General features: G+C 49.6%; 9 protein-coding genes across 9 annotated transcripts; 4 read left to right on the top strand and 5 right to left on the bottom strand.

The window, feature by feature from the left end:
• Positions 1–810: 810 nt before the first annotated feature.
• Positions 811–1,965, top strand: N7509_014228 (MYG1 family protein; the record flags this gene model as incomplete). Its single annotated transcript, XM_056638865.1, has 3 exons — positions 811–869; positions 944–1,371; positions 1,424–1,965. The coding sequence occupies 3 exons, from the start codon at positions 811–813 to the stop codon at positions 1,963–1,965; spliced, it is 1,029 nt and encodes a 342-aa protein (XP_056480854.1).
• A 535-nt stretch (positions 1,966–2,500) lies between these two features.
• Positions 2,501–3,046, bottom strand: N7509_014227 (Yae1 family protein; the record flags this gene model as incomplete). Its single annotated transcript, XM_056638864.1, has 1 exon — positions 2,501–3,046. The coding sequence occupies one exon, from the start codon at positions 3,044–3,046 to the stop codon at positions 2,501–2,503; it is 546 nt and encodes a 181-aa protein (XP_056480853.1).
• A 171-nt stretch (positions 3,047–3,217) lies between these two features.
• Positions 3,218–5,224, top strand: N7509_014226 (methionine--tRNA ligase MES1; the record flags this gene model as incomplete). The annotated part of the gene is made up of 1 exon (XM_056638863.1): positions 3,218–5,224. The coding sequence occupies one exon, from the start codon at positions 3,218–3,220 to the stop codon at positions 5,222–5,224; it is 2,007 nt and encodes a 668-aa protein (XP_056480852.1).
• Positions 5,225–5,522: 298 nt separating this feature from the next.
• N7509_014225 (Six-hairpin glycosidase) lies at positions 5,523–6,983 on the bottom strand (the record flags this gene model as incomplete). The annotated part of the gene is made up of 3 exons (XM_056638862.1): positions 5,523–5,783; positions 6,159–6,617; positions 6,750–6,983. 3 exons carry the CDS (start codon positions 6,981–6,983, stop codon positions 5,523–5,525), a joined length of 954 nt encoding a protein of 317 aa, XP_056480851.1.
• A 628-nt stretch (positions 6,984–7,611) lies between these two features.
• On the bottom strand, positions 7,612–7,977 carry N7509_014224 (Six-hairpin glycosidase; the record flags this gene model as incomplete). Its single annotated transcript, XM_056638861.1, has 1 exon — positions 7,612–7,977. One exon carries the CDS (start codon positions 7,975–7,977, stop codon positions 7,612–7,614), a length of 366 nt encoding a protein of 121 aa, XP_056480850.1.
• A 793-nt stretch (positions 7,978–8,770) lies between these two features.
• N7509_014223 (uncharacterized protein) lies at positions 8,771–9,537 on the top strand (the record flags this gene model as incomplete). Its single annotated transcript, XM_056638860.1, has 4 exons — positions 8,771–8,867; positions 8,943–9,036; positions 9,109–9,165; positions 9,264–9,537. 4 exons carry the CDS (start codon positions 8,771–8,773, stop codon positions 9,535–9,537), a joined length of 522 nt encoding a protein of 173 aa, XP_056480849.1.
• Positions 9,538–9,887: 350 nt separating this feature from the next.
• On the top strand, positions 9,888–10,816 carry N7509_014222 (uncharacterized protein; the record flags this gene model as incomplete). The annotated part of the gene is made up of 3 exons (XM_056638859.1): positions 9,888–10,235; positions 10,329–10,457; positions 10,574–10,816. The coding sequence occupies 3 exons, from the start codon at positions 9,888–9,890 to the stop codon at positions 10,814–10,816; spliced, it is 720 nt and encodes a 239-aa protein (XP_056480848.1).
• Positions 10,817–11,480: 664 nt separating this feature from the next.
• Positions 11,481–13,826, bottom strand: N7509_014221 (RING finger and CHY zinc finger domain-containing protein; the record flags this gene model as incomplete). The annotated part of the gene is made up of 2 exons (XM_056638858.1): positions 11,481–12,494; positions 12,555–13,826. 2 exons carry the CDS (start codon positions 13,824–13,826, stop codon positions 11,481–11,483), a joined length of 2,286 nt encoding a protein of 761 aa, XP_056480847.1.
• A 792-nt stretch (positions 13,827–14,618) lies between these two features.
• On the bottom strand, positions 14,619–15,122 carry N7509_014220 (uncharacterized protein; the record flags this gene model as incomplete). The annotated part of the gene is made up of 2 exons (XM_056638857.1): positions 14,619–14,733; positions 14,833–15,122. 2 exons carry the CDS (start codon positions 15,120–15,122, stop codon positions 14,619–14,621), a joined length of 405 nt encoding a protein of 134 aa, XP_056480846.1.
• Between the last annotated feature and the right edge of the window lie 320 nt (positions 15,123–15,442).

Here is a 15,442-nt window from a genome sequence, read left to right as displayed (position 1 = left end):
CGGAAGTGGTGGGAAGGAAGAGAGAGAGGGAGAGGGGAGGCACACGACTGATGACTTTATTTTTCTTTTTCTGTTCTTGAGCTTATCAGCCCTTTCTTTCACGTGCGGAAGGGCGGTGGAGAGGGAAGGTATGTATGGTATGTATGGTATGTATGGGATGGGATGGGATGCACTGGTATGCACTCTTTCAGTAGAGAATAGTATTTATTGTATGGAGACAGATGAGAAAAGAATGTCTGAGAATAAAGAGAAAAACCAGGATAATGAGTTAGAGAGATTCGAGATTAGTGGCGGTCAAAGCACGATCTGGCGATGGTGAATTACGAGATAGTCCAGTGAGTCCCAGGGTATGCCTAGTGTCTAGTGCTTGGTGCCTATGTAGTAGCTAGTGCCTGCTGGTATTGCATCTATCAGCTTGTGATGTGCAAAAGTTTAACCACGATCGTCTGGAACTCGTGCTCTCACTGGATCGTGGAGAGTGATCAGATTGGATTGCATCAACTAGATGGACGTACTGGTACTTGGCAGTACATACTGGAATGCTAGAGATATAAGTACCTGTACAAGACTGTTCTTACTCCCGTGGGGGTGCAATGCATGTGCACGTGACACTACTGGGCATCATGCACGTGATAGCAGGTAACCCCCCTTATCTTGCCCTACCTACCTGATTCGGACACTGCGATAAGATGGACCAGCCAGCGTTGAGCAGTTCATAATAGCCTAGGGTCGCCCGAGAGTCCGCTTTTTCTATACTACTCAATTCAATCCCCAATTAAGTGCATGTTTCGTGCTCGTCAATACTTCAAAATGGCCGAAACTGTTGCAAAGAAGCTCAAGACCTCGTCCCCCTTGATCGGGACTCACAAGTAAGAGCTTGCCATTACCATTGCCCTTACCCCGCGTTGGAGCTATATAGAAAGCTAACTTCGATCCTTTCTAGCGGCCACTTCCACGCCGACGAAGCTCTAGCCGTCTACCTGCTCCGTCTCTTGCCCACCTACGCCTCCTCTCCACTCGTGCGCACCCGCGATCCCGCCCAACTGGAAGAATGCCACACCGTCGTCGATGTCGGCGGTGTCTACGACGCCGCCATCAACCGCTATGATCACCACCAGCGCACCTTCTCCACCTTCTTTCCCAAGCATGAGACCAAGCTCTCCTCCGCCGGCCTGGTGTACATGCACTTCGGCCGCGCCATTATTGCCCAACACCTATCCCTACCCGAAGACCACGCGGACGTCGACCTACTGTACGAGAAGCTGTACACCGACTTCATCGAAGCCATTGACGCCAATGACAACGGTATCTCCGCCTACGATCCCGCTGCCCTATCCGCCGCCAATCTGGAGAAGCGCTTCAAGGACGGCGGTGTCACTCTCGCCTCCATCGTCAACGACATGAACAACCCCGACCCGACCAGTCCCCCCCGGTGAACCCCAGGATGAAGACTCCCTCTTCGGCCGCGCTAGTACTCTAATCGGAAACGTTTTCGCCCGCAAACTGCACCAGGCTGCTAACTCGTGGATGCCCGCTCGCACAACTGTCGGCAATGCTTACAAGTCTCGCACCGAGGCCCACTCCTCCGGCCGTATCTTGATCTTGCCCCAAGGCGGTGTTCCATGGAAGGAACACCTGTATAACTTTGAGCAGGAGGCGCAGGCTGCCGGTGCGGAGCAGGTTTACTACGTTTTGTACCCCGAGAGCGCGGCTGAGGATGCTAAGTGGCGCGTGCAGTGTGTCTCCGAGTCGGAGGGTAGCTTTGTCTCCCGTAAGCCTCTTCCTGAGGCGTGGCGAGGCGTGCGCGACCAGGACCTTGATGGTGTTATGGCTACTGAGGCTGAGAAGGCTGGTCAGGATAAGTTGCCTGCTGGTGCGGTCTTTGTTCATGCTAGTGGGTTCATTGGTGGTCATAAGACGAAGGAGGGTGCTATGGCTATGGCTGTTCGTAGCTTGGGTCTGTAGGGGGGTTTTATGATTGAAATGGTACGAATGTAAAAGTTATACCTTCTTTGGTTTGAAGGGTTTATGAAGATATCAATATATTCGAGTTTTTGAACGATTTCAATGTCTGCCAGTGGCTTTATGGCTGATATACTACTAGTAGTACATTGATATAGGAAACATCATGTGTAGTGCCGCTTATCCTGGGCCATGATCCCATGGTACGGCCTCCTTTTTTCGAAGATTGGGCGAAATGAAATATTCCTTGGGCGAAAACATCGATGATCGGCGCCGTAGCTTTTGCTGAGATAGCCGTTTGGCCCACGGGTCACGTATAGAGTATGACCTGGGCTTAGCTTCGTGTCCATTATTTCGTCTTCGGCGCCGTCGGTATAAGCCGTAGATGAGACTGCAATTGCTGTTGGCACTTTGATGTTCGTACTTTGACCGGGCGTAGCTGACATCTCCATGCCAGATATGACATCTCAGATTGAGATAAATGATGGGATTCGATAGGTGAAGTTGCTTGACAGCCCCATGAATATATGCCCCGCTCTCAGTGACGAACATTCAATGCACTGATATCTTCAATGCTTCCAGTGCCATCTCCCGGCTTTTGCCCACCGTCTTCGCTTTCGCCCATAGCTCGTTGGATCAGCTTCGCTTTGACAGCCGCACCTCTCAGCCGTTCATCCACGTCATTCACGGCTTCCTCGGTATTGCTCATATCCAAAGAGGCCGGATCAACCAGTTCCATGAGCGTTTGCAGATTTCTCGCGAGTCGCGCGCTGTGTGCTGGCAATTGGGGCAATTCTTTGCTTATCGATGGGTCCAGAGACAAGGCGTCGGTCTTGACTGGCGCAGTCTGTGACTGCTCGGATGTCTCAGCTTTCGTCTTAGAGTCCGCAAGTCGTTGAGCCCAGACGAGTGATTTCCCGTAGAGACGACCCAGCTCTATAAACTTCTCGAATCCCTTCTCCACGGCGAAGACGCTGCCTTCGGTATAGCCGGCATGAGCGCCATCGGCGACTCCCAGGTCATACCCCTCTTTATAGAAGTCCTCTTCAATGTCAAGAAGACTATCCAGCATATTTGAGTCCATGATCTATCAGATATCAGATATTTGCAAGGATTTGTTAGATGAAAGCAACGCAACAAAGAGCTCCGTGGAAATAATTTTTGATATGCGGGGCGAATGTCACGAGATGCCCACTTTTCCATTTTCCCGCCGCAACCCCTCCAACGCTCTTTTTACATCACCCCCCAACCCAACATGACTTCAGACCCAATTCTGCCCAAGAAGGGCGAGCGCAATATCCTTGTGACTAGCGCTTTACCCTATGTCAACAATGTCCCTCATTTGGGTAATGTCGTCGGCTCTGTGCTGAGTGCCGATGTATTTGCGAGGTATGACTCAATCAGCCAATATGGGAACCCCCCGCCATTCTATATGATACCTTCAGTTCCTAACCATTATTATTATTACTTTGTAACTAGATACCACAAGACTTGCGGACGCTCTACATTATACATCTGCGGTACCGATGAGTACGGCACAGCCACGGAAACAAAGGCGTTGGAGGAGAAGGTGACCCCGCAAGAGCTTTGCGCCAAGTACAACAAGATCCATCAAGAAGTCTACGAATGGTTCGGCATCGGATTCGACCACTTCGGACGTACCCCTACCGAAAAGCACACCGAAATCTCCCAGGCCATCTTCAAGCGTCTTTACGATAACGGTTTCCTAGGCGAGCGCACCGCCGAGCAGCCATTCTGCGAGCAGCACGGTTCCTTCTTGGCTGATCGTTATGTCGAGGGTGAGTGTCCCCGCTGCCACTACGATGATGCGCGCGGTGACCAGTGTGACAAGTGCGGTCACCTTCTCGATCCTTTCGACCTTATCAAGCCTCGCTGCAAGCTCGATGGTGCTACCCCAGTGCGCCGTGAGACGAAACACATCCACCTTCTTCTCGACAAGCTCCAGCCCGAGGTTGAGAAGTGGTCTGCTGAGTCTATCTCGAAGGGTGACTGGCCCAAGAACTCCCGCGTTATTACCGAGTCTTGGTTGAAGGAGGGTCTGAAGGATCGTGGTATCACTCGTGATTTGAAGTGGGGTGTTCCCGTTCCTCTGGACGGATATGATAGCAAGGTGCTGTACGTCTGGTTCGAGGCTTGTATCGGATACCCCTCGATCACTGCCAACTACACAAAGGATTGGGAGCAGTGGTGGCGCAACCCTGAAGAGGTCCAACTCTACCAATTCCTGGGTAAGGACAATGTGCCTTTCCACAGTGTTATTTTCCCCGCCACCCAGATCGGTACCCGGGATAAATGGACTATGAACCACCACTTGAGCGCTACCGAGTATCTCAACTACGAGGGTGGCAAGTTCAGCAAGTCCCGTGGTGTTGGTGTCTTCGGTACAAATGCTAAGGATACCGGCGTCCCCGCTGATGTGTGGCGCTACTACCTCCTCAAGAACCGTCCCGAGACTGGCGATACCCAATTCGAGTGGCGCTCTTTCGTCGACAGCAACAACAGTGAACTGTTGGCTAAGCTGGGCAACCTTGTTAACCGAGTCATCAAGCTTGTCACTGCCTCCTACGGCGGCGTTATTCCCGAATTCACCGTCCCGGAGGACTTCAACCCTTTCCTGGAGGAAGTCACCACTCTGACCCGTCAGTACATCGACGAGATGGAGAGCGTTCACCTCCGTGCTGGTGTTGCAACTGCTATGAAAATTGCCGAGGCCGGTAACGGTCTGATCCAAGCTAACCGCTTGGATAACTCGCTGATTGCCAACGAGCCCGAGCGCGCTGCTGCCGTCGTCGGTTCAGTGCTTAACCTGATCCACCTGCTCTCTGCTGTCTTTGCCCCATACATGCCAACGACTGCGAAGTCTATCTTGGAGCAGCTCGAGGCTCCTTTCATTTACATCCCGTCCAAGGACGATCTCAAGGACGGCTGGAAGCCCACCACCCTGAAGGGCGGTCACAAGCTTGGCAAGGCCAAGTATCTATTCTCTCGCATTGATCCTAAGAAGGCTGATGAGTGGCGCGATTCATTCGGTGGGTCTCAGGCTGACCGCGCGAAGAAGGAAGAGGAGGCTGCTAAGGCTGCTGCTAAGAAGGCCGCTGCTAAGGCTAAGAAGAAGGAGAAGAAGGAGAAGAAGGGCGTTGAGGCTACTGCTAAGGGTGGTGCTGAGAGTCCTAGTGTTGATGCGGACGCTGTTGAGAAGGTCACCGATGGCGTTGCTCAGGTCTCTCTTCCTACTTCTTAAATGTGGGGCAGGAGCAGGGCCAAGTGCGATTCCAAACAATCCTAAAAGGGTATGCATGAATGATTTCCTATTGTGGCGTACGACATTGTGGTTTATGGTTTGGTCATGACATGGAGTGGAAGTGGATTTCGGGGTTGATACTATCATGACGAATGGAATGGAATGAAATGGCATTTTTCTTACTACTATAAACATGAATCTACGAGACGGTGTTCTGGAAGTGTTTGCATTGCTGTAGTTTAACTTGAACTTTTCTATTTTTCGTATCCTTTCCGATTCAAGATCTTGTATCTGTATTTCATAAAACCCGTAATCCCACCCTCATCTGCCCTCTTCCTCTTCGATTTGCGCGCAGATAATAAGGGATGAAACAAAGATCTCTCAACTCCCCTACAAGTGTGTCTTTGCCTTCGCCTTCACCGCCAGCCACGATTTTCCCATCCCATGCGGAAGTATCAAGTTGTCCCAGAGCACCTTTCTCCGCAATAATAGCGACATAGGCATCAGGATCAGACCGTCTCTCCTCTCGCAACGCTACTTTGGGATCGAATATGATTCGCTATGTATTCAAGATGTATTGTTAGCATGATTCAATTAAAATATCTCGCTAGCCAAATTTGGTAGCGTGGGTTTTATTTTACCTTGAAATGGTCTTGTTCCCATGGGTGATCAATATCTTCCACACAGTACACAATCGGACCCCGGGTAATATATGCGATTCGCTGCATCGTTAGTGGATGAGGTCGGACTATGCGTGCTTGCATTGGACATGAGAATCGGAATTTTGGATTTTCGTGAACCCATTTTTTGTTTAGGTAGAGATATCCGTCCTGGATGTTGATTTTATTGGGGCGGGGGGTTATCTTTTGGGTAAAGTTAGTCAGAGATTCAGCTGCATGGTGTAATTCTTCCTGAATAGGGCCATTGAACTTACTTCCCATGACTCAGATGCCCAGCCAGGAATTCTTAATCGCAGCTCGAGTTCGAGTTCGACATCTCCCGATTCCTCGGCAGAAATATCGAAATCAACATCACCACTCCAAGGCCACTCCGTTTTTTGAATTATCTGAATCCTGCCAGAGTTGGATCCCTTTGTCTCTAGACGCAATATCGCAGAGGTATACAAGTGCACATTGACAATTGCACTTGCAGCTTTTTCCGACTCCTCAATCCGCTGACTCCAGACATAACCACCAAGAAACCCCAGCGTCCGGGTAACATTAGGCGGACAACAAGCACACTCAAACCATTCATGGCGCTGTGATAGATCCTCATCAGATGAGGCTAATTGATTCACATAAGTGAATGCCTTCCCGTCCAAACTCATGCCAGTTAGAACTGCATTATATAGGCAGAGTTCCATTATATCTGCGTATTCGCTCTTTAATTCGATCTGTTTAGGGTTAGACTTGGAACCACTCACACCACTCACCCTATAACCAACGGTATTTATAGGGTATGTAGAGTAAGATCAATCATACCTGCAACAATCGTTCAGCCAACATCATAACCCCAATCGCCGCACAGGTTTCAGCATAGCATCCACCCTCATCTGTTCCGTGGGAAGAAAGTAGTCAATTCCAAATCCCTCCCATTTCTTCATAGCTCCAATACCACCCGTAACGTAAGATTTCTTTTCGATCATGTTTGACCATAGTCGATGGAGAGCGGGTAGGTATTTGCTTCCGAGTTCGTTTGCGTTGTCGGGCGAGGAAGAGGAAATTCGGATCATATCTGCCACTGCGGTGAGGAGATACATTGCTCGAACTGAATGTCCTTCGATCGTTTCTTGGTTGATTATTGGGGTGTGGGCTTGTTGATACCTGAATAGCTAGCTGTCAGTATGTACGCCAGATGCTAACTAGGTCCTCCCATGTCTCAAGGAAAATCCTACCAGTAACTTCTTGCCGCAGGATAACACATGGGTAAATCATGTTCACTTTCCCCTCTCGCCTCTCTCTCCACGTCATAAAAATGCCGTTTCTCTTTCCCGCCGTGCGGGTTCCCCTCTCTCCTCGATGAAGAATCGGGCTAGTTGGAGGTGTTTGGGGTCTTGGGTTACTTTGTACAGGCGTAGTAGCGCTAATTCGATTTCTGGGTGGCCTGGGTAGCCAGGGATTTGACTTTCCGATGCTCCAAACGTCCTGGCTAATAGATAGACGTATTTCAAAATTGGTGCGAGCATTTCGTTGTTCTTGTAGAAGTTATGGTGGGCGAGGGCTGCTTCGATGAGGTGGCCTGCATTATACCTAGAGGAATGGCAATAAATGTTAAATCTTCTGCACAAATGGCTTCGGACCTGGTCACGGAAAATGACAAATTAAGTTTGTTCAAGGCTTACATACAATTCATGCATATCGCGTAAATTAGTAAATCGTTTCCCAGGCTCAACAACAGAGTAATGGATATTCAAATATCCATCCCCCATGTTGCGCCCCTTGAATCATCCGCACCAATTCCCGCACAGCTTCATCTATTTCGGTGTCAAAGTGATCCGTGAGTAAGTAACAAGCACCCTCGATCCACTTCGCTACATCGGAATCCCAGAATTGGTGATTGGGAACAGGGTAGACGGTTGGAGGATCTGAATAGCTCGGATGCCATCCTAATTTAAATGCTTCGTATCGTCCGGTCTTTTTGAGCATCTCGAGTTGGTGGCGGAGTGTTTGGGCACGTACAATCTCGCGCCGTCGGGCCCAGAATGATCCTGGGGTGAAGGTGGTGTTGACGAAAGTTTCTTGTGGATAGTCCATCGTGGCGTGGATGCAGTGTATACTTGACTCGGGATGTCGGGATAAAGTCGAATCGAGATCAGAAAGAAAGAAAGAAAGAAGATTACAATAGACGCCCATTTGCTTTCTTATACGCTGAGGGGTCCGGGTGTCCCCCTGATTTCGAGCGGATCCATCCCATTCTATTCGGCCTGTTAGATATGCAGAGACTCGGATGCCGTGGTGCCCAACTCCCCGCCGGCAATGGCGCTTTCTCCGAGTGGGATGCCCGCATGGTAAGATTCCGGCGGAGACGCTCCGGCGGGGAAGAGATGCCGATGCCGGGGTCAATGCCGGCTTGGGTAGTACTACTCCAGTAAAAAGTTTACCTGTCGACCTCCTCGGCCCCGCAAGAGAAGCCTTGACTGGTATGGTCTGCTATTGGTTAGTACTTTCTGAATTTATGTACCCCAGATCATCACCCCAGATGTGGAGACCCGAAACTCCGGTTTCTCATGCATATATATACCAACCAAAGTTGCTGATCGCGGGGAAATTTCCAAGGTTATGCTCCGTGACTGCAGTGTCAGACCATGCTCTGGGCTTTGAACTCACTACGTTGGTATAATCTTCGACAATTCTGGAGCTACCTGCGTGAAAATGAGTATCGTGGAGAAGTTCCTTCCTAAAGATGACCGGTAGGGACCCCGAGACCTGAGCCTTGGGGACGTTGCGTCTGTGACCCGGCTAACCTTCGGCCCTTTCCAGCTTTGCGGCATTACTCCTCTATGGAATGGTGTTTTCAACTTGCTTCAACGGCTACGATGCAGGAATCATGACTGTGATTCTGGCTGATAAGCAGTTTATCGAGTACTATAGCATTGATGCCAATAGATCGGGCTTGGTCGCGACTATACCTTGGGCTATGACTGGTATTTACCCACATGGACAGCTTCGGCTTTCTTTTCTAGGTTTTTTTATAAAGACTAACCACCGGAATTTAATAGGGCTGGCTCAGCTTTGGCTGGGTGGATTCCTTGCTGGATGGCTGGGACGTCTGTGGGCATTGCGGATTTCTATTTGCATTATGATTATTGGAGTGTATGGCCATACCCCCTCCTAGTGCCGAATGCTATACAGTTAGGTATACTGACTAGTATGTCCAACATGTAGAGTGGTGCAGGTCGTCCCCAACAACTTCGGCGTCCTGATTCTAGGTCGACTTTTGACGTGAGTTCTTCTTAACCCTACCTACCCTCATTCATGATCTCCGTAACCCCGGTGATTTTACGTAACTTCTGATTCTGATCCTAATATCTTTTTTCTAGTGGCCTTGGCTTCGGCTGCGTCTACATCGCCACAAACCTCTACGTCGCCGAATGTGCCCCAACAAAACTACGAGGCAGTTTCGTCGGCACAGTCTCCCAATTCGGCTACCAATTGGGCACCCTAATAGCATTCTGGGCCGGCTATGGAATGTCCTTCCACAAATCCCCATACAATATCGCCTGGCGAGTCTCAAATTTAATTCAAATCCCGATCGGTCTAGCTTTTATCTTCGTTTCTTTCTGGTATCCGGAAAGTCCCTCGATTCATGCTTGAAAAATACCCAGATACACCTGAACTTTGTTTGAAAGTTTTGTGTAGGCTTCGATCTGGTGCGCCTACCGATGAACGGATTCGGGTCGAGTTTCATGAATTGATCGTCTCGAGGGATTTTAGGATGAGGTTTGATACGGGGTATATTGGGTTACTTAGGAATAAGAGTATGAGAAAGCGGCTTGCTTTTGGGTTTTATGCTGCGGGTCTTCAACAGGTAATTGAATGCAATGCGATGCCATGAATGGCTAGCTGGCTCTCTCCATCCCTGCTTTCAGTCTGTGTTTCTTTTTGGCCACAGTTAACCTAATTTTTATACTTTGCTTTAGTGCGGAGGAATCGCAGCATTAACAATGTACGCAACTCTCATCTACCAAAGCCTCGGCTGGGACTCCGGATCACAGGCACTATCCATCAACGGAATCCAGGCCGTTCTCCAACTACTCATCGTCCTGGTAAATACATTTACCGTGGAACGTTTCGGAAGGAGAGGTCTTCTTCTCGCTGGATTTGCGATTCAATCTCTGGCCCTGCTGATCATGTCTTGTCTTACGACTGCATTCCCAACGAATGGAAACAAAGCTGCTGCTATTGTTGAAGTTGCTATGCTGTTTATTGTTGGTCTTACTTATTGTTGGTCTAATGGGCCTATTGCTGCGGCGGTTGTTGCGGAGATTTTCCCTCAGCATGTTCGTGATAAGGTTAGTACAGCATGGCACAGTCGCGGGCAGAATTGCGATTCGATGAAGTGAGGATTTGGAGTTTAATGCTAATGGTCACGGTTTAATGTATAGGGGTTTGGTCTGTCAATGCTTGGACAAACATGCTGGTTGATTTTGTTGACTCAGTCTTGGCCTTCGTTTAATGCTAAGGTCGGGGGTCATAGTTATTGGTTGTTATTTGGTCTCAATGTTGCGGCGGGTGTAAGTCACATCCCCTAGTGTCCCCTAGCTAGTGATATACCTCTCCAAATCCTTCCCCTTCCCCTTCATCTTGATTCTGGCTGCAGTGGCGATGCTAATACATTGGCACGAACTAGGTATCTGTCTACTTCATCCTCCCAGAAACAAAGGGTGTATCACTGGAACGAATGGAAAAGATATTTGGCGACGTGGACTTTGTTGAAGCTGGAGAGTGCGAAGGTGGTTCGGAGAAACGCGAAGCCAGAATAGTCGCAGGCGGAGGGGAAGGCGAAGAGGCTGAGGACAACAAAACTCCTACCGCGCATATGGAGGATGTGCCACAGGTGCAAGAGTCATTGCCTATCAGATCTTCTGTTTAATCAACTACGGGGTAGTATTGGATTGTGCGTAGTACTAGTACTGTTGTTTTCGAAGTTCGTTTCGCTAGCCAAGAGAACGAAAATGGAAATGGAAATGTATAAGGCTTTCAGGGAAAATGTTTTCATTCCGTCGTGATGCTATGCAAGGTTTCTAAATTCGATGTATGCAGTGTGGCCTTGCTTAAGCAGGCTATGTATGGGACATGCCAGATTGCCCCGGCGAGCCAAGAACAAGAACATTGGAAAGGCAGACAATGATATCCACCAGAGCTGTTTCGGGTGTCTCATCGGCATTGACTGTCTTTGTCCCCAAATAGGCTCGGGGTCAGGCTCGGGACAGGCTCTTGAAAAGTCAATTCCAATTTGAACTTTATTTGGAGGGGTGAGGCACCCTTTGCGAGAACTGGATTTGATCCAAAATTCGTGAATGTAGGCTTGCGGCAAGCCCAAGGCTATGATTCGATGATGAAATGTGAGTTGCGGGAAATGATCTCGCACTCTGCGTCTGCGACCCAGTTGCCTGGCAGTGCGCAATGCGATGCGATGATGGGAAATAAGACAAGATCGCTTCCAACAGGAGTGATCTCTATAAAAGATCAAATGGTTCACAGATGGGTTCGTGCTTAATCGATAATGATGATATTCGCGGGATCTTCAATTCAGATCATCGGTGGCCGAGAAGGTCGATGGGGTCAATTCCATCGTCGTCATCATCGTCATCATTTTCGTTGTCAGATCCGGAAGAAGAAGAAGAGGACTCTGCTTCATCGTCGTCATCGTCTTCTTCAACTTCACCTCCACCTCCACCTCCAGCTCCCCCCTTTCTCTCAACGGTTGCTGCGTCGTTCGAAAGAAATCCATAACGATCTCGAAGCTTTTTACTTAGGAAATTCAATGCTCCGTAATCAGTGTCGCCCTCGGATCGGAGCGGGTTCCCAAAGAATGGCAACGATGATGGTTTCTCTGATTCGCGCTCGGTGGGTAGACCAAAGTAATTGCTGACTACGGGTGAGATTGCTCGGTTGTGAGTCATGTTGTAGGAGACGAATCGGTTATCGGGACCAGCTGATCCCGGTACACTGAGACGGGACTGTGAAGGCGGAGTGTTGTTCATATGCAGTGCTGCCAGAGATGTCGAGGCCTCCTCTCCCACATGCAATGATGCTGATCGCAGCCGGGAGGGGGGCTCGTTGGGCTCGGGGTGGTGTTGGTGCTGGTGCTGGTGCTCGGACTCATTCACGCCCTCTTCCTCGAGGACCGCAGAAACGTCCCCTTGCAGAATGCGGATCTGGGCTGTATTATAAGATTCACATAAGTCACATTTCAACCCCAGCCAATGATATTTGACGATCGATTTGGCGCTGCAGTCATTGCAATAGACGAGTCCTTTGGTATCTGTAAATTCGGCGGGCATTGGTTGACTCTCGATTGTGCGGTCTAGGTTTCGGAATGTCGATTCCATGTTTGTTATGGTCTTGCTGCAGATTGGACATCGGAAGGATGTTTTTGAATGTTCAGAAAGGCATTTGTGATGGAGACTGTGGCCGCATCGCATTACGACTACCGTCTCTGGCGAGGTAAACATGTAGTCCCCACAGATGGGACAATCACACTGGGTGGATCTTTCGATGCATCGGTGAGTATCCTCTATGGATATGGGCAAGCACACACAACAGGTCTATGAGGTAGGTGTTAGCCAAGATCCAACCAACGATAGCCACATAAGCAAATCACTCACCTTGCAATGGAAGAAATCTTTCCCAAGTCCTTGGCCAATTCGGCAAATTCCACAATCGTGGCAATGATAGATACTTTTCTTGCTGTCGTTGTCCCATAGCTTGCAGATATCGCAATAGTAGTGGGCTGTATCTTCTCCGCATCGATGACAATTTTGGGCTGCAGGCTGGGCATGTCCACAGAGCATGCAGAGCATGTTCTCTGTATCTCGACGAACCAATGGATGATCCTCAACTTCATCATGGCAGAACCTGCACGTGTACCACTTTTTGCAAGTGAAGCATTGAAGCTTGACGTTCCTTTTATAATGCTGGCAGCCTAGAGAGGCCTCTTCCAATTCTTCTGTGTCCTGGTCGCCGGCTTCATCGCCGGCCTCATCTCCGGTCTCGACGACTGGGGAATCAGGTTCGACTCGCGGGACAAATGTTGGTTGCAAATCTTCAGCGGTGAGGGAGAAATGATTCTCGTATGGAGGGGCTGGCATGTCCAATGTGGGGCTCGAGGTCGTATGACAGGGATCTGGCGATGAATTCGTTGCGGGGAATGGTGAGCTGGGAGGATGATGCATGGGAGAGTTGCTTAAGGTTGGAGATTTCAGCATCGTTGCGCGGGACCATTTGTTGTACTTCTCCGTCATGAGATCGTGGACCATCCGCGCCTTCTCGTTGTTGTCAAGGTCTCGGTCTCGAATTGCAATGATCTTTTTCCTCAGCCATCCCATTCCATCATCAGCAGGCAAAAACGTTGAAGCCAGCTCATCTGCGTTGAGTGTATTGTCCGAGTTCTGCCCTGACACCTCTTGCGATCCTCGTCTTGACTGTGCGTCTCCTCCAATAGATCGTTCATTTTGTATGGCGCCCGATTCGTCCTCCTGCAGGCGCATGTTTCCAAGGTTTGGGATGTTCATATCAATATGGTGTGGATTATCGATTATGTTATTGGTGGTGGTGACTGGAGCGGACTGGTCCTGGCTGGGGAACTCGCCATCATGTCGAGGGTGCTGATGCTGATGCTGGCGCTCGCGCTCCGAAGTTCGGCGATCCATGTCTTTCAAGAGAGGGGTGAAGAAAGGAGGGCTAGGACCATGCAGCGACCCTGCATTTCCAGCAGGTCGATCCGATGCAATACGATCTTGATCCTTGGGAAGAACAGGATCGTTGTTGTTAGGCAGCTTTGTTGATTCGTCGCCCCGAGAGTGCTCCGCTTCGTCTGGGTGGTGGGGGGCGGCACGGATTCCGAGTTCGACCAGCAGCGAGTTGACGTAGCTGCTCATGAAGGGCTGAATGGGATCACATCAAATGCAGTGACCATGGACGTATACGAGAGAAACGTCCAGTCTATGTTCAAGGGCCTGGGGCCTTTTGGGGGAGGAGATGATCGGAGGTTGTTGGCATGTGACGTTCTGCTGAATCATCCGTGGATCGGCGCTAGTAAAGTTTCCCCGTTAAACACTGCCCCAAAGGAAGAGATGAATGAGATACATGAGAGAGAGATGGTGTGTATATGATTAAAAGAGGATATTGTACATTGTCTTGAGTCCTATATTGTAGATATCCAGTGCACTCTTTCATAATACAATTTGATATTCTACTTTTGACCAATTTGCCCTTCCCCGCAAAAATCACCCGATCTGCAGCCTCTTCTGCAGCCAATCTGATTGCCGACCTTGAGAAAACTCTCGGACGGAGAACTGTTCGGGGGAAAGGAACAGGGGGTTCGGGTGTTGAAAGTTTGATGGTGATGAAAGGTTCCTCCACTAATGCAGGTGGCTGGTCAGACGTCAACGCCGAAAGTGTGTAGATGACGAAAATGTACAAAGAGGGACCATTGTACCCAACGATCCCGGGCCGCAAGGGGAGAACAGACGACCAGGAATTCTAGAACGGACGAACTCTGGTGGCTGGATACCCTTTTTGGTCGGCTGCTTCCTCACTGCATCTGGATTCTGGATTCCTGCCCAAGAAAGATGCGGGCGCCCAACGTAGGGGAGCTAGCAAATGAGATCGACAACCATGGTTTGGGTCGGGGATGAACAGAAGTGAATATACTCGAGCTGATCTCGAGCTCATCGTAGACAAGTTCCCAGGCTCTCATTCAATCGTTCGAGGGTCAAATTGAATTGTTCATAAGCACTTTGGCGGAGGATAACCTCCTCCTTGAAGAGTCTCAAGCTCCGCAACCTGGAGTTCAAAGTTAGCAATCAGAATCAGGATGTTTCTCATTCCCTCTCCCTTTCCCCACTGGGCCGCATTGAATGGGGCCATTTCATTTCCACTTACATGCGAGAGTCCTTGCCAATCGGGGTAGTTTCCCAATATCGAGTGATCAGGATGTTTTTCACAATTTTGTGTTCCATGTTGGCGGCGGCCGTAGCCCGTTCGAGAAAGCGCAAAGTGTTGGCAATGCGCGGCGCGTCAAATTGCTCGGAGGATGAGCGAAAAGACCTTCTCATAATGGTACGTAGCGTATAGCGGCCAGGGGTGGAGTATCGAATAACCTTCAAGCCTTGTCGAAAGAGATGGCGGTATGCATGAAGGACAGCAGTCTTTGAGGGGACAGCGGTGGCCATTTATACAGTTATACAGCTGTGCAGCTGTGCAACTGTGCAGATGTAGATGTAGATGTAGATATAGATATAAGTGTGTAAGGTCAGTGTCAGTGTAGTGTAGTGTAAATGCACAGCTGTTTAGGTGTTCTTCCTCCGCTCCCAGTGGTGCCGCGCTAAACCCAAACGAGCCGGGCAACTTTGGGCACCGACGAGACTGCGCGACTCCGGCGATTCATTCCTCACTTCCCCCCACCTTCAACATTTACTCCAAAACATCCACTTCCCTGCACGGGACCTTTTTTATTGCTGGCCCTTTTTTGCACTCGACTCGACTGGACTTA

Source organism: Penicillium cosmopolitanum (genome assembly GCF_028827165.1).
Source record: "Penicillium cosmopolitanum strain IBT 29677 chromosome Unknown utg000013l:1.0-859999.0:1.0-860633.0, whole genome shotgun sequence".
In the NCBI taxonomy this organism is placed as follows: domain Eukaryota; kingdom Fungi; phylum Ascomycota; class Eurotiomycetes; order Eurotiales; family Aspergillaceae; genus Penicillium; species Penicillium cosmopolitanum.
Note: the sequence above shows the minus strand (reverse complement) of the source record. Positions and strands in the feature narration are given on the sequence as shown.